Consider the following 25,016-nt stretch of genomic DNA (forward strand, 5'->3'; position numbering starts at 1 on the left):
TGGTGTGATAAGAACTACTGAAGATTTGTTATAGTTTGGTAAGTACTGTAGCGTGTCTTTGGTGTTATGCACTTTAGTAGTAGAAATTTGGAAAGGGAATGATAGGCAGACCAATGCAATATTCAACAACAGTTTATTTTTTTCTTCTTCTTTTGGCAGTGCTGGCCTCATTGAACCTGGGCCTCGTGCTTACTAGGGAGGCACTGTGCCACTGAGTTATATCCCCTGTCCAGCATCTGCTTCTTGAACATGTATTTGCTGCTAGGTACAGGCTTCAGAATGTCACATTCTCCTTTAAGAGTCCTGGATTATCTGATTTGAAAGGTACACTGTTTGACCAGGCACGGCAGTCCACATAATCCTAGCACTAGGGAGATGGAGGCAGGAGGATCAGGAATCAGCCTTGACTACTGTATGAAGCTAGCCTAAGCCTTTCAGAGATCTCAGCTTTAATAGTACTGGTCTGTACCAGTCTAATTGGTTTAAAAGGCTTTGGAGCATGGACCTTCCCACTGTTCTGACAATGGTGTAGTATGTTATGGTTCTAAGAGCATAACTGGGAGATGGAACAATAAGTGTCTTGTTACACTGTATGTGCTTTTTTATGCAGTTTTGCCATCTGGTGCCATTTCCTTCTATTGTATTGACATCTATATATCTTAAATTATATAGATATTATTAAAGATCTGCCTTGTCTTAGTTAGGATTTCTATTGCTGTGAAGAGACACCCATGACCATGGCAACTCTTTAAAAGGAAAACATTTAATTGAGGTGGTGACTTACAGTTTCAGAGGCTTAGTCCTTTATCACATGGCAGGGAGCATGGCTGCTGGGAGTATGGTGGCGTGCAGGCAGACATGGTGTTGGAGAAGTCTACATCTTGATCCAAAGGCAACCAGGAAGTGAAACTGAGACTGGGTATGGACTGAGCATATATGAGACCTCAAGACTGCTTTCACAGTGACACACTTCCTCCAGTAAGACCACAACCACTCCAATAAGGCCATCCCTCCTAATAGTTTCACTGCCTTTGGGGGCCATTTTCTTTTAAAACACCACATACCTTAAGCATTCTTTTACTTGAGCATATTTAGTATAAGCTAAATAATTTTAAATTATTTTCTTACGTAATTTAAGGATGCCTTTGCTTAACCTATACTGGTTTAGTAGCTTTAGTCCAGAATCAGAAATGGTCCAAAATCTGAAATCCGAGACTTTTTGATCACCAGCCTGATGGTGTGCCACCTTACAGAGCATGTATTTTATTACTCCCCCTCTTCCAAGTTGCTCCTGAACCTTAGGTGTGGAAGTTATGTTTTGATAAACTAATTGGGGTGGGCACCTCACAGTCAGTTACTCTCTTTTAGTTTGACCAGTTGTGAATTTACATACTCGTCTCTATCCATTGCAAACATAAGCTTCTTTGAGGGGTGAAATTGACAGTTATCTGTGGGTCTAAGGGTAAGTTTTAGAATGGACTTAGGAATTACGCTGGTTTAGTGGTGTGGGAATAGTAGGCTCTCTTCGAGGGCTATGACTCCCTAACCACGAGCAGTTGTCTAGGTTTACACTACCAGGAATGACTCCCCCTTTACATAGCAGGCCATAAGTCCTATTAGACAGCTGTCTGTTACTCCCAACATATATCCTGTTGGTGATATCTTAGAGGGCTGTTCCCTCTCGTCCATACCTTTGCAGATGGGTAGGAGTATTAAATGCTTTTCTCCTTATGTCTCTTGCATCCACCTTTAGACACTTTGAGAGCCTAGTGCTCAAGGAAGAGGCTTCAGGTCAGTGCCAGTTCAGTTCCTCCAGTCCTATGTCCAAAGTGTGTGGTGTCTTCAGCAATGGGTTTATCTTCAGGTGCAATGTCAGTGCTGTTTGGGGTCTCCTGGACCCTCTTGACCAACAATTCAAAGGAAGCTGTCCAACACCTAACACTGGGGTCTTTGTAGGGTAGGCTGTGGCTCTTGTAGGAGACATTGTAGTATAACTCCAAATAGTATGACTTACTTTAAACTATATGTATGTATATACACACACATCCCTATATTTTTATGTAAACAAAATATATTTCTCAGCCGGGCGGTGGTGGCGCACGCCTTTAATCCCAGCACTCGGGAGGCAGAGGCAGGCGGATCTCTAAGTTCGAGGCCAGCCTGGTCTACAAGAGCTAGCTCCAGGACAGGCTCTAGAAACTACAGGGAAACCCTGTCAAAAAAAAAAAAAAAAAAAAAATAAATATATATATATATATATATATATATATATATATATATTTCTCTATAGTGTTTTCAAATGCATTAGTGTTGTTTCTTTACTTCCTCCTCTCTCTTCTTCTGTGTTATACTCCCAAGGTAAAAGTCTCCCCTGATTTTTCACATTTTCCCCTTCATATCTCCGATGTACTACTCTCTTAAAATGTTTCTTTCCTTTTTCTATATTTTGTTTTTTAAGTACTAGTGATTGAAACTTTGGCCTCTTCAAATGTGCTAGGCAAGTCCTCTACCAATAACATAGATTTCTAGACCCCTTGAAAACATTTGTGTGTGTGTGTGTAAGGGGGAAGTTCTTGAGATAGAGTCTTATGTAATTCTGGCTTGTTTAGAGCTTACTATGCAGACCAGGATGGCCTTAAACTCACAGAGATCCAGTGACCTCTGATGGAATTAAAGGCATGTACCACCACACCTGGCTCTCTTTAAAACATTTTTTGTTTGCTTGTTTAAAATTTTTTTAATTTTTAAATATTTTTTATTCATTTTATATACCAACCACAGTTCCCTCTCCTTCTCCTCCCTTCACCCCCACCCACTCTTCAGAAAGGGTAAGGCCTCCAATGGGGAGTCAGGAAAGCCTAGCACATCAAGTTGAAGCAGCACCAAGCCTCTTTAAAACATTTCTAATAAATGTTTCCTTTAGTACAGCTTTGGGTTTATAGATGAGTTGTAGAGATTGTGAAGAGAATTTACATCAACCTCACACACAGCATCTCTTATTGGTCCTGTCTTATGTATTTCAGGAGTTATTAAGATGATGAACCAACATTGCAGCAGTGCAAGTTCATGCTTACTGACCCTTCAGTTCTCGCCGTGTGTCCTCTGGTGCAGGGCTGTGTAGGATACCACATTAGATGTCATGTCTCCTTAAACTCCTTCAGATCGTCTTTCGCAGGACATTTTTGGATTTCGTTGATGTTATTATTAACTATATTTTAAAATTATTTAATGAAGAAAATGACATTTTGAAAAATCTATTATTCTTTAAAGCTAAAATTGTTTCTTTCCAAAGGGCAAGGCTGGGGAGTTAAATCAACTTTTAAATGCAGTTAAATCAATGCAGGAGAAGACAGTTACATTCCAGCAGGAGCGAGACCAAGTTATGTTGGCCCTGAAACAGAAGCAAATGGAAAACAGTACCCTACAGAGTGAGGTATTGCACTATAATGGATAGTGACACACGCTGTCTGTTTAGTAACTGCAGTTTAATGCAAATGGTCATCTTGTGATTTTTCTCTTCCTCTGATGTGCTGTAGTGGGGTACACTAAATTTAGTTTTTGAAAGATTAACTGTGATACATACCTTGTGTATTATCTCACTGCATGAGATTTACTAAAAACTTACTCTGCTATAAGAGCCCATTACTTCTGTGTTCTATTTCTGTTATAACTGTGCAGATGAGACCTTACAAATGTAAAGTTTCCATTTGAATCTTTTAAAATGTAATTTGGGGAGAAGTTTTCCTGGTAAATGTGAGACATTAGTGTATTAATATATTGTTTTATATATAATACATAATGTATTTATAATAATAATTATACTGGTTATAACTAAGTAAAACATGTTATTTATATAGTTAATTAAAATATATTATAATTAAGAATTATTTAACATAAATGTTATAATTAACTGTTATAATTACATATTGGTACTTATGTATAATTAATATTAATATATTAATACATTTCCATAATATGGAATAATTTAATGATGTAAGTGTTTTATGGGAAGGGACATTGCATGAAAGAAAAGTAAAGAAAGGTCCTCTCCCTAGGTTCAACACTTACGTGACAAAGAGTCCCGGTTAAACCAGGAGCTCCAAAGATTGCGCGACCACCTCTTAGAGTCCGAAGATTCTTATACCCGGGAAGCTTTGGCTGCAGAAGACAGAGAGACCAAACTAAGGAAGAAAGTGGCAATGTTGGAAGAAAAGCTAGTTTCATCTTCGAATGCGATGGAAAATGCGAGGTAAATTTTTGTTTTTCTTTTTGCATGACTTTTTTAAAGATTTATTTATTTATTGTGTACACAGTGTTCAGCCTCCTTGTATGCCTGCAGGCCAGAAGAGGGCACCAGATCTCATTACAGATTGTTGTGAGCCACCATGTGGTTGCGGGAATTGAACTCAGGACCTTTGGAAGAGCAGGCAGTGCTCTTAACCTCTGAGCCATTCTCTCCAGCCCTTTTTATATGACTTTTAACCGGTCACTTGTTGAGTGTCGTGCTCAGTAAACATTTTGCTTATATTAGTTTAAATACATTTCACAAAAGTCATTGTCTCCATTTTATAGTTGCAGAATCTTAGGGTAAAGTGCTGTAAATACCTGATCAAGATAGGCACATATGAGGATCTAGCTCTCAGACTTCCGGCTGTTTAGCTACGTCCCTCCCCACACTTAATGTCACTTGTCATTTTAGGGGACTGGACCTGAGATGTTGGCAGGTCTTATTGGTTCTGTCCAGTCCCACAGGAGCTAATTTAATTCATCTGGTATTACTTTTCAGCAGGTGATTAAAAGCTGACAGCATGTGGATGTTAGAGATGAAAGTGTAGAAGAAGTGGCAGGTCAGAGACCTGGCCCAGCTTGAGGAACCACCCTGTGGCTTATTAGAAGTTTTGAGTGACTGAGTCCTTTCTTAAATACTCTACATTTTCATTTTCTCAGTAGAAAGATTTTATTGTTAGTACTTGGTTTTGATTTGAGACAGGGTCTCATTAACTCACACTGGCCTCAAATTTGAAATCATCCTGCTTCTGTTGCCCAAGTGCTAGGATTACTGGTGTATATAACTGCACCCTACAAGAATATTACATTTTAGAAAATCACACAAGCTAAAAAGACAGAAAGTAGAGCTCCATTCACCCAAAATCATCCTTTGTACCATTTTACGTCTTTGTATTGTATTTTGTCTTTTAGGAGCAAAAAATGAGATCATATAATTGCTACTGTTTTGTGACCTCTTTTTTAGCATTTAGTAATATGTCATTATACAGTAAAATGTATATTTCTACAGCAATATTTTATAACTGCATAGGATATCATTAATTTATTTACTGGATACTTAGAGCATTTTTAAAAAATTTACGTGTACCATGTGCATGCAGGTACCTACGTAGGAACCCCCAGAGGGCATTGATTTCTATTGGAGCTGGATTGTGAGCTACCTGATGGGGCTGCTAGGAATCAAACTTGGCTTCTGGAAGAGCTGAAAGCATTCTTAATCACTGAGCCATCTCTCTAGCCCTAGAGTGTTTTAACTTTTGAATATACCTAAGAATATTACCATGAAACCTGAAAATATGCTTTTTTTGTTGATGTCAGAATATTTCCTTAGTGTAAATATTGAAAAGACAGAACTTGTAGGTCAAGGGGCATGTTAAAACTTTTGAGATCGTTGTGTTAATGAACTTACAGGAAAATTTTGACTATTTGTTGGTTATTTTATAGTTTTGGCTTTTTTGAGGTGGGGTGGCACCACCCAGCTCCCAAATAAATCACACACGGTCTTATTCTTATAAATGCCTGGCCTTAGCTTGGCTCGTTTCTTGCCAGCTTTTCTTTTTTGTTGTTGTTGTTGGTTTTTTTTTTTTTTGTTTTTTGTTTTTGTTTTATTGAGACAGGGTTTCCCTGTAGTTTCTAGAGCCTGTCCCGGAACTAGCTCTTGTAGACCAGGCTGGCCTCGAACTCAGAGATCCGCCTGCCTCTGCCTCCCGAGTGCTGGGATTAAAGGCGTGCGCCACCACCGCCCGGCCACCAGCTTTTCTTAAATTCTCCCATCTACCTTTTGCCTCTGGACTTTTTCCTTTTCTTACTTCTGTGTATCTGACTTTCACTCTTACTCTGTGGCTGGCCCCTTCTTTTCTCACTCCTTTTTTTCCTCCCAGATTTCTCCTATTTATTTTCTCTGCCTGCCAGCCCCACGTAACCTTTCTCCTGCCTCGCTATTGGCTGTTTAACTCTTTATTAGACCATCAGGTGTTTTAGACAGGCAAAGTAACACAGCTTTATAGAGTTAAACAAATGCAACATAGAAGAATGCAACACATCTTTGCATCATTAAAACAAATATTCCACAGCATAAACAAATGTATCACATCTTAAAATAATATTTATTCTACAACAACTACATTTCTAAATTCTATATTACATTTTCCCCTCTTTTTACTGTGTACAGTGCTGGGGTGATATGAGGAGACAGTAGATAGTTCTGTCTTCAAAGATGTTGTAAGTAGAGACAGCACTAAAAGTGATTCCTTTCCCCTACTTACATAGCATGTTACTGTGCTTTCTGATTTAGATGAGAAAAGCTTGTTTAAGGTGAAATGAAAACAATGAGTGGTCGTTTGTACATTTGTATTATTACATTGCCAGAAATGCCCAAACACCCTCAGGTCTCTGTCCTTCCCTATAACTTCTGAGACAAGCAGCCTCAAGCAGTTTTTGCCTTCTCTGGCCAATCTGTATTACTCATTTCCCCAGTACTGTTTCCCTATTTCTTTTTCCCCTACTTTTTCTTTTCATGTTGACTGAAGGATGTACCTAACTTTCTTAAGTTTTTTTTTTGTGATTCTCACCTCTTTTTCAAATTATGTTTTCTTCACAAATGATTATTATTTAGTGCCCCATCCCTCATTTCTAAACACAAACCCTGTAGTAATGCCATTTTCTGAACTGTATAGAACTTTGTCTTTGATGACCCTTATATTTACTTTTAGTAATTGTTGCATGTCTTAACCTCTCTCATATCAAAGAAAGTGTAAGTTTGCCTGTATCTAAAAATGTTTCATCTTTTATCCTTCCCACAACATATCTTAAACATAAACTAATAGTAAATATTTGTCATATGAGTAAATCCAATCTATAGGCCATATTTATATCCTTTAACAAAGTAATGCCTTCTGTCTGTTAGCTGAGTATTTTAAAAGCTCGTTTATCCTTTGAGTCATACTTTGATTTGCTAGCCAGTCATAGGAATGAATAAATCCCAGGAGCATTTGGGGACAATTTAGGTCTTAGTTTACCTCTGTTTCCACAAGAGGGTGCTGTTGGGTAAAATATCTTCCAATTTGAGTTGCTTTTAATTGGCTTTATTAGTTACTCTTTTTTTTATTTTTTTTTTATTTTTATTTTTTTTTCCTGGTTTATTTTTTTTTTATATTTAAAAATTTCCATCTCCTTCCCTCCTCCTCCCCCCTCCCTCCCCTCCTCCTCCCCCTTCCCTCCCCTCCTTCTCCCCCTTCCCTCCCCTCCGCTCCACCCATACCTCCCCTCCCTCCTTCTCAAGGCCAAGGAGCCATCAGGGTTCCCCACTCTATGCTAAGACCAATGTCCTCCCAACTCCCCCCAGGTCCAGGAAGGTGATCGATCAAGCTGAAAAGGCTCCCACAGAGCCCGTCCATGCAGAAGAGTCAGAGCCCAGAGCCATTGTCCTTTGCTTCTCAGTCAGCCCCCGCTGTTGGCCACATTCAGAGAGACGGGTTTGGTCGCATGATCCATCAGTCCCATTCCAACTGGAGTTGGTGATCTCCCATTAGTTCTGTCCCACCGTCTCCATGAGTGAACGCACCCCTCTCGTTCCTGACTTTCTCCCTCAAGCTCTCGCTCCTTCTGCTCCTCATCAGGACCTTGGGAGCTCAGTCCAGTGCTCCAATGTGGGGCTCAGTCACCTTCCCCATCTGTCGCCAGATGGAGGTTCCCTCACGGTCCTGACTTTCTTTCTCATGTTCTCTCTCCTTCTGCTCCTCATCAGGACCTTGGGAGCTCAGTCCGGTGCTCCAATGTGGGGCTCTGTCATTTTCTTCATCTATCGTCAGGTGGAGGTTCTATGGTGATATGCAAGAAATTCATCAGTATGGCTATAGGAACTGGCCTTTTCAGGCTCCCTCACCTCAGCTGCCCAAGGAACTAACTGGGGGCGTCTCCCTGGAAACCTGGGAACCCCTCTAGGGTCAAGTCTCTTGACAACCCTCAGGTAGCTCCTTAAATTAAGATATATGCTTCCCTGCTCCCATATCCACCCTTCCTATATCCCAAGCACCCCATTCCTCCGAGCTCCCCCCGTTCTCCCCTTCACACTTTTCTCTCCCCATCTTCCCTTGGCCCAGTCTTGCCCAACCCTCAAGTTCCCAATTTTGCCTGGCGATCGTGTCTACTTCCAATATCCAGGAGGATTACTATATCTTTTTTTGGGAGTTCACCTTCTTATTATCTTGTTAAGGATCCCAAATTTATAGGCTCGATGTCCTTTAAATATGGCTAGAAACCGAATATGAGTGAGTACATCCCATGTTCATCTTTTTGGGTCTGGGTTACCTCACTCAGAATAGTGTTTTCTATTTCCATCCATTTGCCTGCAAAATTCAAGCTGTCATTGTTTTTTACCGCTGAGTAGTATTCTAGCATGTATATATTCCACAGTTTCTTCATCCATTCTTCCACTGAAGGGCATCTAGGTTGTTTCCAGGATCTGGCTATTACAAATAATGCTGCTATGAACATAGATGAGCATATGCTTTTGTTGTATAATTGGGCATCTCTTGGGTAGATTCCCAATAGTGGAATTGCTGGGTCCTGGGGTAGGTTGATCCCGAATTTCCTGAGAAACCGCCACACTGCTTTCCAAAGTGGTTGCACAAGTTTGTATTCCCACCAGCAATGGATGAGTGTACCCCTTACCCCACAACCTCTCCAGCAAAGGTTATTATTGGTGTTTTGGATTTTAGCCAATCTGACAGGTGTAAGATGATATCTCAAAGTTGTTTTGATTTGCATTTCCCTGATAGCTAGGGAGGTTGAGCATGACCTTAAGTGTCTTTTGGCCATTCGAACTTCTTCTGTTGAGAATTCTCTGTTCAGTTCAGCGCCCCATTTTTTAATTGGGTTAATTGGCATTTTACCGTCTAGTCTCTTGAGTTCCTTATATATTTTAGAGATCAGACCTTTGTCAGTTGCAGGGTTGGTGAAGATCTTTTCCCAGTCAGTAGGCTGCCTTTGTGTCTTAGTGACAATGTCCTTTGCTTTACAGAAGCTGCTCAACTTCAGGAGGTCCCATTTATTCAATGTTGCCCTTAAAGTCTGTGCAGCTGGGGTTATGCATAGGAAACGGTTCCCTGTGCCCATTTGTTGTAGAGTATTTCCCACTTTCTCCTCTATCAAGCTCAATGTGTTCAAATTAATATTGAGGTCTTTAATCCATTTGGACTTGAGTTTTGTGCATGGTGATAGATGTGGATCTACTTTCATTCTTCTACAGGTTGACATCCAGTTATGCCAGCACCATTTGTTGAAGATGCCCTCTTTCTTCCATTGTGTACTTTTGGCTCTTTTATCAAAAATCAGGTGTTCATAGGTTTGTGGTTTAAGATCCGGGTCTTCTATACGATTCCATTGGTCAACTTCTCTGTTTTTATGCCAATACCAAGCTGTTTTCAATACTGTAGCTTTGTAATAGAGTTTGAAGTCAGGGATGGTAATGCCTCCAGAAGAACCTTTATTGTATAAGATTTTTTTGGCTATCCTGGGTTTCTTGTTTTTCCATATAAAGTTGATTATTGTCCTCTCAATCTCTGTGAAGAATTTTAATGGGACCTTGATTGGGATTGCATTGAATCTATAGATTGCTTTTGGTAGAATTGCCATTTTTACTATGTTGATCCTCCCAATCCACGAGCAGGGGAGATCCTTCCATTTTCTGGTATCCTCTTCAATTTCTTTCTTCAAAGACTTAAAGTTCTTGTCAAATAGATCCTTCACTTCCTTGGTTAGAGATACTCCCAGATATCTTATGCTATTTGTGGCTATTGTGAAAGGTGATACTTCTCTGATTTCCCTCTCTGCTTCCTTCTCCTTTGTGTATAAAAGGGCGACTGATTTTTTGGAGTTGATCTTGTAACCTGCCACGTTACTGAAGGAGTTTATCAGCTGTAGGAGTTCTTTCGTGGAGTTTTTGGGGTCGCTTATGTATACTATCATATCATCTGCAAATAATGAAAGTTTAACTTCTTCCTTTCCAAATTGAATCCCCTTGATTCCCTTATGTTGTCTTATTGCTATTGCTAGAACTTCAAGCACTATATTGAAGAGATAAGGAGAGAGTGGACAGCCTTGTCGTGTTCCTGAATTTAGTGGGATAGCCTTGAGTTTCTCTCCGTTTAATTTGATGTTAGCTGTCGGCTTGCTGTAAATAGCTTTTATTATATTTAGGAATGACCCTTGTATCCCTAATCTCTCCAAGACCTTTATCATAAAAGGGTGCTGAATTTTGTCAAATGCTTTTTCAGCATCTAATGAGATGACCATATGGTTTTTTTCCTTCAGTTTATTTATATGATGGATTACATTGATAGATTTTCGTATGTTGAACCAGCCCTGCATCTTTGGAATGAAGCCTACTTGATCGTAGTGGATAATTTTTCTAATGTGTTCTTGGATTCGGTTTGCCAGTATTTTATTGAGAATTTTTGCGTCAATGTTCATGAGTGAGATTGGCCTGTAATTCTCTTTCTTGGTTGAGTCTTTGTGTGGTTTAGGTATCAGGGTAACTGTAGCTTCATAGAAGGAATTTGGCAGTGACTCTTGTGTTTCTATATTATGAAATACCTTAAGGAGTATAGGTATTAGATCTTCTTGGAAGTTCTGGTAGAACTCCGCATTAAAACCATCTGGTCCTGGGCTCTTTTTGGTAGGGAGGTTTCTGATAACAGTTTCTAATTCTTTGCGACTAACAGGACGATTTAGAGCATTTACCTGGTCCTGGTTTAACTTTGGTATATGGTATTTATCTAAAAAACTGTCCATTTCTTTTACATTTTCCAATTTTGTGGCATACAGGCTTTTGTAGTAAGATCTAATGATTTTCTGAATTTCCATGGTGATCTGATAAGACACAGGTGGTTACTAATATTTTTTTGTAACTGTGGAAGTTTGCTTTGTTACCAAGTATATGGTCAATTTTCGAAAAGGTTCCATGAGCCGCAGAGAAGAAGGTATATTCTTTCCTATTTGGGTGGAATGTTCCATAGATGTCTGTTAAGTCCATTTGGTTCATTACCTCCATTAAGTCTTTCAATTCTCTGTTAGGTTTCTGTCTGATTGACCTGTCCATTGGTGAGAGAGGAGTGTTGAAGTCTCCAACTATTAGTGTGTGTGGTTTGATGGCTGCCTTGAGTTCTAGAAGTGTTTCTTTTACATAAGTGGGAGCTTTTATATTAGGGGCATAGATATTCAGGATTGAGACTTCATTCTGATGGATTTTTCCTGTTATGAGTATAAAGTGTCCCTTTCCATCTCTTCTGATTGATTTTAGTTTGAAGTCAACTTTGTTGGAAATTAGTATGGCCACACCCGCTTGTTTCTTAGGGCCATTTGCTTGATAAACCTTTTCCCAACCCTTTACTCTGAGTAGGTGTCTGTCTTTGTGGTTGAGGTGTTTTTCTTGTAAACAGCAAAATGTTGGATTCTGTTTTCGTATCCAGTCTCTTAGCCTGTGCCTTTTTATAGGTGAATTGAGTCCATTGATATTAAGTGATATTAATGACCAGTGGTTGTTAACTTCAGTCATTTTTAGTAATAGAGTTTATGTGTTTCCCTTCTTCTAGTTGTGCTGGTGAAGGGTCGCTAGATGCCTGAGTTATTGTGGGCATTGTTGGACTCCTTGGTTTGTGATTTTCCTTCTATTACTTTCTGCAAGGCTGGATTTGTGGCTGCGTATTGTTTAAATCTGTTTTTGTCCTGGAATATCTTGTTTTCTCCATCAATGGTGAATGCAAGCTTTGCTGGGTATAATAGTCTAGGCTTGCATCCATGTTCCCTTAGTGTCTGTAGCACATCTATCCAAGCTCTTCTGGCTTTCATGGTTTCCATTGAGAAATCAGGTGTAATTCTGATAGGTTTCCCTTTATATGTTACTTGACCTTTTTCCTTTGCAGCTCTTAATATCTGTTCTTTATTCTGTATGTTTTGTGTTTTGATTATTATATGGCGTGGGGATGCTTTCTTTTGATCCAGTCTATTTGGTGTTCTGTAGGCTTCTTGTACCTTCATAGGAACATCCTTCTTTAGGTTGGGGAAGTTTTCTTCTATAATTTTGTTGAATATGTTTTCTGGGCCTTTGAGTTGTAATTCTTCTCCTTCTTCTACCCCAATTATTCTTAGGTTTGGTCTTTTCATGGTGTCCCAGATTTCCTGAATGTTTTGTGTTAAGAATTTGTTAGATTTGTTTAATTCTTTAATCTGTGAGTTTATTTCCTCTATAGTATCTTCAGAGTCCGAGATTCTTTCTTCCATCTCTTGTATTCGGTTGGAAATACTTGTCTCTGAAGTTTCTGTTCGTTTACTCAGAGTTTCCATTTCCAGTCGTCCCTCAGATTGTGTTTTCTTCAATACCTCCATTTCATTTATCAGGTCTTGTACTGTTTCCCTTACCTGTTTGATTGCTTTTTCTTGTTTTTCTTGGGTATCTTTGAGAGATTTATTTATTTTGTCTACCTTTTTGTTTGTCATCTCCATTTCTTTATGGCAGTTTTTTACCTCCTGTTTAAGGTCCTCTATTATTTTCATAAAGTACTGTTTAAGGTCGGTTTCTTCTATATCTTCTGGGGTAGGGTGTTCAATTCTTGTTGTTTCGGGATGTCTGGCTTGTGGTGATGTCATGTTGCCTTTCATGTTGTTGGGGGAGCTCCTGCATTGGCGCCTGCCCATCTCTTCCTTCAAAAGGAGCCCGGAGGCGTTTGGTGTCCGAGACCAATCTTTGCTGTGACTGAAACTGGTTGGATCTCCCCAGTGCCAGAGGAGGACCTATTCCTTGAGTCACAATCTGAAGAAGCCCGCACTCCCTTGCAGGAATCCTCAGACCTGCCTGGAGGCCAGAGTCTGACTCCTCTGGGTGGATGGCCTTAGAACAGGAGCAGGACTCCTGAGAACACTAGGGAAAACTTGGGAGACACAAACCGACACAAGCCTGCAGAGGGAAGTGGGGGTAGGGGGTCTGTGCTCTCTTCCAGGGCAGGTTGCCCCAGGGTCCGCATTCACTCACCAGTTCAGATGGAATGTCAGGGCACAGGATCAGGGATTCCAGGCAGCCCAGGGTCGCAGCCCAGACCAAAGGGCCAAGGTGGGGGCAGGGCGGGATGGAATACCACACAGCGAACCTGGCAGCACAATCTGAAGGAGCCCGCACCCCTCCGCAGGAATCCTCAGACCTGCCTGGAGGCCAGAGTCTGACTCCTTTGGGTGGATGGCCTTAGAACAGGAGTAGGACACCTGAGAACACTAGGGAAAACTTGGGAGACACAGGGACGGGAGAAAGGGACACAAGCCTGCAGAGGGAAGTGGGGGTAGGGGGTCTGTGCTCTCTTCCAGGGCAGGTTGCCCCAGGGTCCGCATTCACTCACCAGTTCAGATGGAATGTCAGGGCACAGGATCAGGGATTCCAGGCAGCCCAGGGTCGCAGCCCAGACCAAAGGGCCAAGGTGGGGGCAGGGCGGGATGGAATACCACACAGCGAACCTGGCAGCACAGTCTGAAGGAGCCCGCACCTCTCCGCAGGAATCCTCAGACCTGCCTGGAGGCCAGAGTCTGACCCCTTTGGGTGGATGGCCTTAGAACAGGAGTAGGACACCTGAGAACACTAGGGAAAACTTGGGAGACACAAACCGACACAAGCCTGCAGAGGGAAGTGGGGGTAGGGGGTCTGTGCTCTCTTCCAGGGCAGGTTGCCCCAGGGTCCGCATTCACTCACCAGTTCAGATGGAATGTCAGGGCACCTATTAGTTACTCTTGAGTAGGGTTTAACTGGATATTAAATACAATGAAGACCATTGTGATATTCTGAAAATAACCTTCGTTCATCAAAGATACACTCAAAGATAATGTATAAACCAGGCCAAGTGTGGTAGTGCATGCCCTTAATCCCTGTAATGCCTTTAAGTACTTTCTAGGCAGTGGGTCTTTAAGAGCTTGAGGCCAGCCTGGTGTTCTTAGTGAGTTTCAGGCCAGTCAAGGGCTACATGGTGAGACCGTGTCTCAAAACATAATATAAATAAATAAGTAAACAAAAAAGCAAACACAAATAAACAAAATAAGATGTAAGCCTGAATAGATGCTATGATGTTAGTATTGCCAGTGTGACAGGAGATTTAGAACCAGCAGACAAATCCTTGGCCATGCCTGTGAATTATCCAGAGAGGCTGATTGAGCTGAGAAGACCCATCTCAACTGTGGGCAGCACCTTCATATGATCTGAGGTCCTGGACAGTATAGAAAGGAAAATGCAAGCTAAACACAATCATGCATTGTTGGCTGCCTTTTGACTGTGGATGCAGTATGGCCAGCAGTTTACACACACTCTTGCCACTGTGATGTCTCTGCCATGATGGACGATACCTGCAGACTGAGCCAGATAAGCTCCCTTAAGTTGCTTCTTGTCATGTATTTGATCACAGTAAGGAGAAAAGCAACAAAGACAGTTGCTGCATAAATCAATCTCGTAGGGAATCTCTAGATTCATATTTAGAGAAATGAAGGGCTTCCATATGTGTGTGTACTGTAGACAGAAGAAAGTTAATAGAAAAAGATAAACAATCAGAGCAACTTGTCAGTGGGATGACCACCAGAAAGTTCTGGGTTCACCATGATTCCTTGTGTGAGGTGCAGAAAGGGTGATTAGACTCCTTGCCTTATTAGGAATGCAGAGAAACTTTTGTTTGTTTTGCTACATGCTCACTAAATACCTTGGATTCTAACGGGAATTTAATGTATTAAGATGTAAGAAGAGTATTTTTTGTTAAATTACTAAGTAGATGAAGCAGTTTGCTTGTATTCTTTTATTTGAAGTCATCAAGCCAGTGTGCAAGTAGAATCGTTGCAAGAACAGTTGAGCACGGTCTCCAGGCAGAGGGATGAGACTGCCCTGCAGCTTTCTGTCTCTCAGGAACAAGTAAAGCAGTACGCTCTGTCGCTAGCCAATCTGCAGATGGTTCTCGAACACTTCCAACAAGGTATGTTACCTACTTGGCTGATATCTTAGTAAAGAAAAATTTTGGTTATAGTAATTTTGCCTTATTTGAATATGAAGTTAGGTGTAGGAAATCCTTAAATGTCACCACCACCAAGTAAATTCACACTTCTTTTATGACTAAAGCTATTTTGATTTTTTAAAAAGTTCAATATATTATTACTATTAAGGTGAAAGTTGAGGGGTATAACTGTTTTTGTTGTTTTTTTGGATTTTTGTTTGTTTTGCTTTTTTGAGACAGTGTTTCTCCGTGTAACCCTGGCTATCCTGGAATGCACTCTGTAGATCAGGCTGGCTTCAAACTCATAGAGATCTGCCTGCCTCTGCCTCCTGAGTGCTGGGATTAAAGGCATGCGCCACTGCCATCCAACTTATTTTAAAAAATATTTTATGTATTTATTTTATGTGTGTTGGTGTTTTGCCTGCACATTTGTCTGTATGAGGGTGTTGGATCCCTGGAACTGTAGTTTACAGACATTTGTAAGCTGCCATATGGGTGTTAGGAATTGATCCTGTGTCCTCTGGAAGAGCAGCCAGTGCAGTTAACTGCTGAGCCAGAAGTTGAGGCGTTAGAAAGGTAAATAAAAAGAAGAAGAAGAATCAAGTGATAAAGGAGATTATTCAGGGCTCCTGAGTTGACTCAGTGAACAGGTGTTTGCTGCTAAGTATGAGGACCTGAGTTTGATTCCCCAGGACCCACATGGTGGAAGGAGAGAACCCATTCTTGCAAGTTCTCCTGACCTCCACACGCACACTGTTGTCCAAGTACACTCAGACATGTACACGAAATAAATAAATAAATAAATAAATAAATAAATAAATAAATAAATAAATAAGGGGCTGGATGTGGTGACAACACCATGAATACCCAAACTAGGGTGACAAAGGCAGGCCGGTGTCTCTGAGTTTGAGACAAGCCTGATCTGCATAATGAGTTCTAGGACAGCTAGGGTATGTAGAGAAGACCCTGACTCAAAAATTTCAAAAACCAGCTGGGCAGTGGTGGCACACGCCTTTAAATCCCAACACTCGTTAGGCAGAGGCAGGCTGATCTCTGTGAGTTCAAGGCCAGGCTGGTCTACGAGAGCTAGTTCCAGGACAGGCACCAAAGCTACACAGAAACCCAGTCTTGAAATACAACCCCTCCCCAAAAAAAGAAAAAATTAAAAAACACACACACACACACACACACACACACACACACAGAGAGAGAGAGAGAGAGAGAGAGAGAGAGAGAGAGAGAGAGGAGAATGAAAAAGAAGCACATACAAGAGGAGAATGACACTCTTAGAATGATTAGGTTTGAGATGCTAGAGTTTGAAGCCCCATTTAAGTGTTAATAATTGTAATTACTAACCTTTGAAATACTAGCTTGTTCTTAGCTGTTCATTTGTGCTTTGAGGTGGCTACATTTTCTATTCCAAATGGAAAAGTACTGTTTTAGAGACACTCAAACAGACAGAACATTTTTATGCTAAGAAAAAAGTTTGTGTTGTCACATTCTCCCTACCATCATTAGGTTTACCCACTTTAAATCATTGACCCATCAATTTGTTGACTCAGTACATCTGGTAATTATTAATTGGGCTAACTGTTAGTTTGATAGGGGGGATAAAGGATATTTTTGTGCCTAAGAAAATCTTTAAATTTGTAGTTGTGTGACCCCTTAGGGCTGTCCATCTAGTTGAAATCCAATATATGATTTCCAGGTAGGTAGTTCACACCTTTGATCCTAGCATTCCGGAGGCGAAGGTAGGCTGATCTCTGAGTTACACATCAGCCAGGGCTACAAGTGGAACTGAAAAATAAAAAGACTATTTTTAATGTAATTGCTAGACTGACTATGAGAACAAAGGCATGGACCAAGAGGCTGTAGAGAGTGTTGCTAAAGGGGAGGCAGAATGGGGTCATCACATGGGGAGAAGACCCTGTGGGGCTCACGGCTCCTGGTGTCAGTGCCACTTGATATGTCTTAGTGAGACATTTGTACTTCCCTTTTGAGATGTTTAAATGTTTTGTTTTTAATTATTAAAAGCCCAAGTGATGTAAAATTTCAGCTTTATACACTGTTGGAAAATATTACTGTAACTTTCCTTTGTTCTTAGAGGAAAAAGCTATGTATTCTGCTGAATTAGAAAAGCAAAACCAGATCTTAGCTGAATGGAAGAAGAAAGCAGAGACTCTGGAAGGAAAAGTGTTATCCCTGCAGGTAGGCAAAATGCTTTCTTTTAAGAGCTGTGTCTTGGAAATATTCTCATAAACCATTCATTTACTATTTAATGTTTGAGTGATTGTATCTAGCCTTCTACTGGGTGTAACAATGAACTGTCAGGCTCAGCATCTCTCAGGTGACATAAGTGAACGTGAGATAAAAGGAACTTTAAATGCTTTAGCGTACCTCAGTATCTTGGGGACTCTGCAAGATGAAAACTAATTCATCTACAAGATTAAGTTGAATTTTTCTCTTTTGAATAAAATGTTTTGTATACTGCATTTGTCATGTATTAATATTATATATTATCTTGTTTGATCTTTTAGAACAAGAGGGTTCCCTCCCTTATTACTGATTCTAGCAGTTTGAGTGAGTTTGTTTTGTTTTTGTTTTTGTGTCAGCGTTTCATTTTGTAGCCCAGACATCTCCTTGAGCTCTCAGTAATTGGTTCTTGCCTCAGCCTCCCAGAAGCCGATTACAGGAGTGAATCACCATGCTCAGTCTTTTCTTTTAAAGCCTCTTGAATTTTTTTTCCTCATTATTTTCTATTTTATATATAAAAGTCATATGGAAGGTATGGGTGAAATCAACCCTGCTGCAGAGATAGGACACCAAAGTGACTTCTGTTGCCTGAGATTTTTATACTGCCCAATCCCGCAGTCATTCAGCCCCAGAGAAACACACAGAGGTCTACATTAATTATAAACTGGTTGGCCTATTAGCTCAAGATTCTTATTAACTCATATCCTTCATCAACCCTTAATTCTTGTCTGTGTTAGCCACGTGGCTTGGTACCTTTTATCAGTGAGGTAGTCTCATCTTACTTCCTCTGTGATGACTGCAGACTGTGCCTATTCTCTTCCCAGCATTCTCCTGTTCTTGTTGCCCCGCCTCTACTTCCTGCCTGGCTACTGGCCAATCAGCATTTTATTAAGCCAATACAACTGACAAATCTTTACAGGGTATAAGACCATTGTCCCACAGCACTTCCTTCCTTTTTTTTTTTCTCAAAACAAGACCTCTGAATCTGATCTCCTTTGTTTAGCTTTTTACCTGCCCATTATCCATAATGACTTGTAACTAACACTCTAAACAAAGACAAACGTCCATAATCCATTTTTTGGGAATGTGGGTATAATTTTCTAGGCTACTTCCTGCTGATTGGGGATGCTGATCTTATGGGACCTAAAGAAAATTTAGAATTATGATCATGTCCTAACTGGAGTATTGAAACTGTTCTGGATGTAGAACTTAGACATCTAGGCCATCCACTCCTATTGGATATTTCTCAGGGGGTCTTCTTTGATCAAACCTGCATTTTCTTAACTCAAAATGAATCCACAGCTTCTCATTTCCTGTGGAAAATAATTTTGTTAGCTGATGGTTCTGGGGGCTGGGGACACCATTATTGAGGGACTTGTATCTGACAAGGGCCTTTTGTTGCATCGTCCCATTGTAGAACTAAAGAGAAACAGCAGGAGGGGCCTGAACTTGTCCTTCTTATAAGGACCCACTCCTGCAGCAATGGCATTCATTCTTCCTGAAGGACAGTGCTCTAGTGACCCAGACACCTTCCACAGGCCCTGCTTTCCTATGGTCCATTTCCCTTATTAAAGTTATCAGTGCATCTACAAAGGCATATTTTATTTTGTTCTTTTTTTGAGACAGGGTTCTCTATGTAGTACTTGATTTCCTAGAGCTCGATTTGTAAACCAGGCTGGCCTCAAACTCTCAGAGATCATATTTTTAATTGTGTCCAGTGGTAGAATAGAATATCTTGTCTATTAGATTCTTAAAGTAGAAGTCTGGATCTTTTTTTTAAAACAAAACTAGTTTTTATCTTAATTTAAAATATAATTTATCAATTTTAGAAAAGCAAAATATGCCAGAAGAAACTTAAGAAGAAATTAATAAAGATAAAAGGTGAATAAGTGAAATAAAATCCAAACAAATGTCAAAACAACAAAATATAAGTGCAAATGTCCAAAGAGGCTTGTTTTTCTTTACTGACTTTGTAGAGGTCTGGGACTGGGGTGCAGTGGTGGACTACTTGTATAGCACCTGTGATACCCTGGGTTTCAGTACCAGCACAGCAAACCCACTGTGTACGTATAAACACTATGAAGTTGTGCTTTGGGTTTTTTTCTTTAATGTTTAGATTTTTTTAAAAATTATTTAAAATTTTTTAATACCAAATTTAGATTCATAGATTTGGAATAATATATTTCTATTTAATATTTTTTGTTTCAGACCCTGTCAGAGTTCAAACCCTAGAAAGCAGAATCAATAAGGAGTGTATGTTTCCATACATTAATGTGTATAATATGTAGATACATGTGAACTTGATTACAGGAAATTACTCATGATTGGTTGAGTTTGGAGGGCTGGCAGTCAAGATGGAATGACCACATCAAAGGCCTGGCTGGAACTCACAGGCATAGGACAGAGCTTTTGAGTTCAGGCAGTTAGGGCCGTCACAGCTGGAGGGAGTTCTGTGAGCATAGGAAGAAGCTGCTGTCCATCAAAGGGATTTTGTCATTTTGGGGGGAGCCTAGTCTCTGCCTTTAAGAATTTCTGATTGGTCCAGCCACGGATCTCCAGATTACTCAGGGAATGAGCTTTCCTTAAGGATTTGACACACACTTGCAAAATGCCCTTCATAGTAATTGATGAATAACTAGGTACTGTAACCTATCCAAGGTGACACACCAGACAAGTCTCAGACCAAAACATGAGTCAATTCTTCAGGATAACAAGGAAAATTAGAACAAAGAAAAGCTGTGAGGAAGGACTGTATCAAAATAGAGCCAGTACAATATGGACTAGATCAATGGGACAGAGGACTAATCCAGAGGTGGAATGTATTTAAGAATTTAAAATGAAATGGATTTGAGCTGTTTTATTTTTTATTTTATTTTTTTTTTTGTTGTTGTTGTTGAAAAAGTCAGTGGATTCTTTACTGCTTCTGAGTTGTGGGGTTCAGGAGCTCTTGGTGGTACCGGTTGGCTTCCCCTTCACCACCCCAGGCTTCTGGCTTCACAGAATGGCACTGGCCCTGCGGATGGCTCCATGCCCACATCAGGGAAGTACTTGTTTTTGCAGATCCTGTGCTGATGCTGCTGAGTGTGCCCATGCATTCTTGTTGGTGGTGGTCCTTACGTAAGAAGTAGCTGGTTTTCGCTGACCATATCTGTGTTTCATGACTACACGACCTGTCTTGTGGTGAACTAGCCTGTAGTGGAAAGAGTCGCAGGATTTGAGATTATTGGTCTTGGTGCTGTATGTCTGCTCATCCCTCTTGATCAGAAATCTGGAGCACTTTTGCAGGACTATTCATTACAGAAGCATGGGCAAGGGAGCAGCTCTTCCCCTGATGGTGTCCAGAGATGGAAGACCCGATTTGAACTATTTTTAACTCAAGGAGAAAGAAAATTTTCTAAAATGATATTGGATAGGCAAGGGCTATAAGTGCAGCACTTAGAAGGCAGGGGCAGGCATACCTCTGCAAGTTCAAGGCCTGTTTGGTCTACATAGGGTGTTCCAGGCCAAGCAGGGCTATATCTTAAAGCTCTTTCTCAAAGTAAACATAAAAATTAAAAATGAGTGATATTGGCAAACTGTCCATACAGACAAAATTAAATTGTGTTGCATCTTATACCATATATAGAAATAAATTCTAGTTATATCAAAACAAGAATCCTTACCTGGTAGGAGTCTTGGCTTCTGAGAGTAATTTTTGTTTTGTTTTGAGACAGGATCTTGCTGTGCTCAGGGTGGCAAAACACTCCTGCATCTAGAGTACAGGCCTATACTATCACATCTGGGTATGAGAATGTTTGCTTTTGATGGAGTAGAGACTGGGTGGCTCTTCTGACATTTAATAGGCTAGGAATTGTCAAAATATATTCATTGAGAAATGCTATATTAAAAATTTAAATACAGAGAACAAACTCTTACAATAAATTCTAGACTGTGTGTACAGTCTAGAAGTTAGGAGGATCTTAATCAAGATTAAACTCAAGAAGTTATAAGAGTCAAGGAAAACCTCTTTGTATATCACTAAAAAGGAGTTAAAGGCTAGTCAGTAGACCAATGATTGACCTCATTTTCATTGCCCAGAGAGCAAAGGATTCCTGTCTAACTGTTCAAGGTGCTCACACAAACTGATAGCGAGACAGTGCAGGAGAAATACACAAACAGTATGTTTTCATATAAGAGTAGATCCAACTGTTGTAGAAACAGAAAAAAGATGTGCAATGATAGTTATAATGAAACATCCCATTATATATGTTAGCTTACAAAGATTTAAAAGAACAAAACATCTGTTACTGTATTCTTGACTTTTTTTTTTTTTTAGTTTTGAGACAGGGTTTTCTGAGTAACACTATTAGCTGTCCTTGAACTAGCTCTTGTAACTCACAGAGACCCACCTACCTCTGCCTCCTGAGTGCTGGGATTAAAGGCATAAGCCACCACTGACTGCTTCGTGACTTTTTATATGTTTTTAATTTTTTTATCTTGTTATTTTTACTTTAAAGTTTTTGTTATGTTATTTTTTAGTAGCAGCTTTCCTTAGTTTCTCTAAAAGGGCAGTGATGCGTTGTAAAAGAGTATGAGGTCGGGAGGTTGTGCAGACCTGCCGTGGTCACAGAGGTGCAGTGTCATCACTGGCCGAGCTGTTGACGATGCTGAAGTGTCTTCCAGCCCTGTAGTTTGCATACTACTTTTTAATAACCTCCTTTTCCCCTTACTGCTAGGAGCGTTTGGATGAAGCAAATGCTGCTTTGGATTCGGCCTCAAGACTGACAGAACAGTTAGATCTAAAAGAGGAACAGATTGAAGAACTTAAAAAGCAAAGTAGGTCTTTTTTCTTTGTACTCTGCAACAGTGCTTACATTGAATCAAGTGTGGTCTTCTGCCATTCATTGGCACAGCTGAGTAAGGCTAATGATGTGACTTCCATATCCCATTCCCATGTACAGTTTGCTTCTGTTTGAGTCTAAATCTAATGAAACCAGTCATTAGGATAGCCCTGGCTGTCTGGTTAGTTCTCCTGGGTATCCAGCTATGACTGTATTTTGGTTATTGCTCTGTTGATCAAGGAGACTGATTTGACAGATGCAATTTTTATGGTTTTGTCTTCTTCTGATAGTTCATGCTACACCCAAAGCCATCTGATCTGCTAGAGGGGGCATATTCTCAAGTAAAAATACTGGGTCACTGTTTGTGACGTGAATGGCTGAGTGTAACTTACTAGATTTTTGTGGTTGTGGACGGGCTTTACACCAGGCACTCGGTGTGTTTGGGTTTGGTGCTTGTACAGTGTCTCATAGTTCTGCCAGTTCTCTAAGCTGATCTCCTGTACTTAGGATTTTCTTTGAACCTCATGTGGTAGGGTAGTTCACAGTGCTATGCTGAGCCTAACAGCCAACAGTGGTAGCATATCATTAAATTTACTCTCTCATTTAGGAGTAGACAGGGACTTGAAGTTCGTTTGGGGCTATGTTTATTTATTTATTTTTTTTTCTCATGGTTTATTTTTTTATATTTAAAAATTTCCATCTCCTTCCCTCCTCCTCCCCCCTCCCTCCCCTCCTCTTCCCCCTTCCCTCCCCTCCTTCTCTCCCTTCCCTCCCCTCCCCTCCACCCATACCTCCCCTCCCTCCCTCTCAAGGCCAAGGAGCCATCAGGGTTCCCTACTCTATGCTAAGACCAAGGTCCTCCCAACTCCCCCCAGGTCCAGGAAGGTGATCGACCAAGCTGGGAAGGCTCCCACAGAGCCCGTCCATGCAGAAGAATCAGAGCCCAGCGCCATTGTCCTTTGCTTCTCAGTCAGCCCCCGCTGTTGGCCACATTCAGAGAGACGGGTTTGGTCTCATGATCCATCAATCCCATTCCAACTGGAGTTGGTGATCTCCCATTAGTTCTGTCCCACCGTCTCCATGAGTGAACGCACCCCTCTCGTTCCTGACTTTCTCCCTCATGTTCTCGCTCCTTTTGCTCCTCATCAGGACCTTGGGAGCTCAGTCCAGTGTTCCAATGTGGGGCTCAGTCATTTTCCCCATCTGTCGCCAGATGGAGGTTCCCTCACGGTCCTGACTTTCTTTCTCATGTTCTCTCTCCTTCTGCTCCTCATCAGGTCCTTGGGAGCTCAGTCCGGTGCTCCAATGTGGGGCTCTGTCATTTTCTTCATCTATCGTCAGGTGGAGGTTCTATGGTGATATGCAAGAAATTCATCAGTATGGCTATAGGAACTGGCCTTTTCAGGCTCCCTCTCCTCAGCTGCCCAAGGAACTAACTGGGGGCGTCTCCCTGGAAACCTGGGAACCCCTCTAGGGTCAAGTCTCTTGACAACCCTCAGGTGGCTCCTTAAATTAAGATATATGCTTCCCTGTTCCCATATCCACCCTTCCTATATCCCCCCATTCTCCCCTTCACACTTTTCTCTCCCCATCTTCCCTTGGCCCAGTCGCGTGGGGCTATGTTTAATTGGTAATGATTTGAAGTGATTGGGAAGTTGTAATGGAGCCTAGGAATGCATTGGCTGTAGATGTCTCCGTTCTCACAGCAGTTAAGAAATATATACCATGTGTCACAAAATAGAAGTTAGAAAGCACACATAGAAGTAGATGGAACAAAGATGCTGTTAAAACAGGAACAGTGACATATGGATACTTAGCACATTAGCCCACAGGAACCACTGGCCCATAGGAGCTCTGAATCTCAAGTATGCGTAGGAATAGGCAGCAAGGAACCAGTACCTAGTGAATATCTGTAGTAGACAGTTGACCTGACATAGACTAGAGTGCCTGGTCATTTCTGCAGCCATTTGCCGTTTGTGAACAACTGTAAGTGTGCAGCGTCAGTCTGCTCTTACAGACACAGAAACTGAGCTTTCCTCGCAGATCTCCTTATTTGTACCAAAGCTTTCATCTTTCCATGTTCTGTATTCCTGTGTTTATAAAATGTCCAACTTGTCTTTTGTTCTCTGTGGCACCCTCCATACTGAACTCTCACTGTTGAAATGGCTTCTTTAATGAGAACTGTGTATTGGGAACACAGCCTCGTTAGATAGAAAGCCAGTGCAACTACATTAGGTGGAAGACATGGTGAACCAGAAAGAACATTGAGCAGCAAAGGGTTAACCATGGAGCCATGTCTTAGAGCTGAACTAGATCAGTGGAAGGAAAAAAGGTAAGTTCTGTGCTGCGTCATTGAGCTCTGACAGCCTGATGCTGTGTGCCCTGATGTCTACAGCCACATCTCCTTTTAGACAGTCACCTGAGTCATTTCCAGTAGGCCATGGTCAGATGTGAGATTTGGTGTTTGCCCAGGCCCCTAGTTAAACTTCTAGGAGTAGAAATAATTTCGTTTTTCTTCACTGTAGCTGGCAGTGCAGGTTGCCTGGGTTCTTATTTGTGTAAAACATAATTATTATTCACTATCAATAAGTAGGAACTTTGGGCTCATTCTAGGGAGTAAGTATTAGAGAGAAAGTGCTGCTTACTT

General features: G+C 40.9%; 1 protein-coding gene and 1 pseudogene across 4 annotated transcripts in view; one reads left to right on the forward strand and one right to left on the reverse strand.

Moving 5' to 3' along the window:
• Trip11 (thyroid hormone receptor interactor 11) overlaps nucleotides 1-25,016 on the forward strand; it is an 87,580-nt gene that overhangs the window by 32,613 nt on the left and 29,951 nt on the right. For all 4 annotated transcript variants that reach the window (XR_005286138.1, XR_005286139.1, XM_038335958.1 and 1 more), the window contains exons 12-16: nucleotides 3,293-3,433; nucleotides 4,056-4,249; nucleotides 15,115-15,278; nucleotides 17,401-17,504; nucleotides 22,265-22,364. Coding sequence is in view for 2 of the 4 variants with exons in the window: in XM_038335958.1 (XP_038191886.1) it covers nucleotides 3,293-3,433; nucleotides 4,056-4,249; nucleotides 15,115-15,278; nucleotides 17,401-17,504; nucleotides 22,265-22,364 (703 nt within the window). In the remaining 2 variants the exon portion in view is untranslated. The remainder of the gene's footprint in view (nucleotides 1-3,292; nucleotides 3,434-4,055; nucleotides 4,250-15,114; nucleotides 15,279-17,400; nucleotides 17,505-22,264; nucleotides 22,365-25,016) is intronic.
• On the reverse strand, nucleotides 20,487-22,226 carry LOC119818758 (annotated as a pseudogene).

The sequence above is a fragment of the Arvicola amphibius genome, chromosome 7, assembly GCF_903992535.2.
Source record: "Arvicola amphibius chromosome 7, mArvAmp1.2, whole genome shotgun sequence".
In the NCBI taxonomy this organism is placed as follows: domain Eukaryota; kingdom Metazoa; phylum Chordata; class Mammalia; order Rodentia; family Cricetidae; genus Arvicola; species Arvicola amphibius.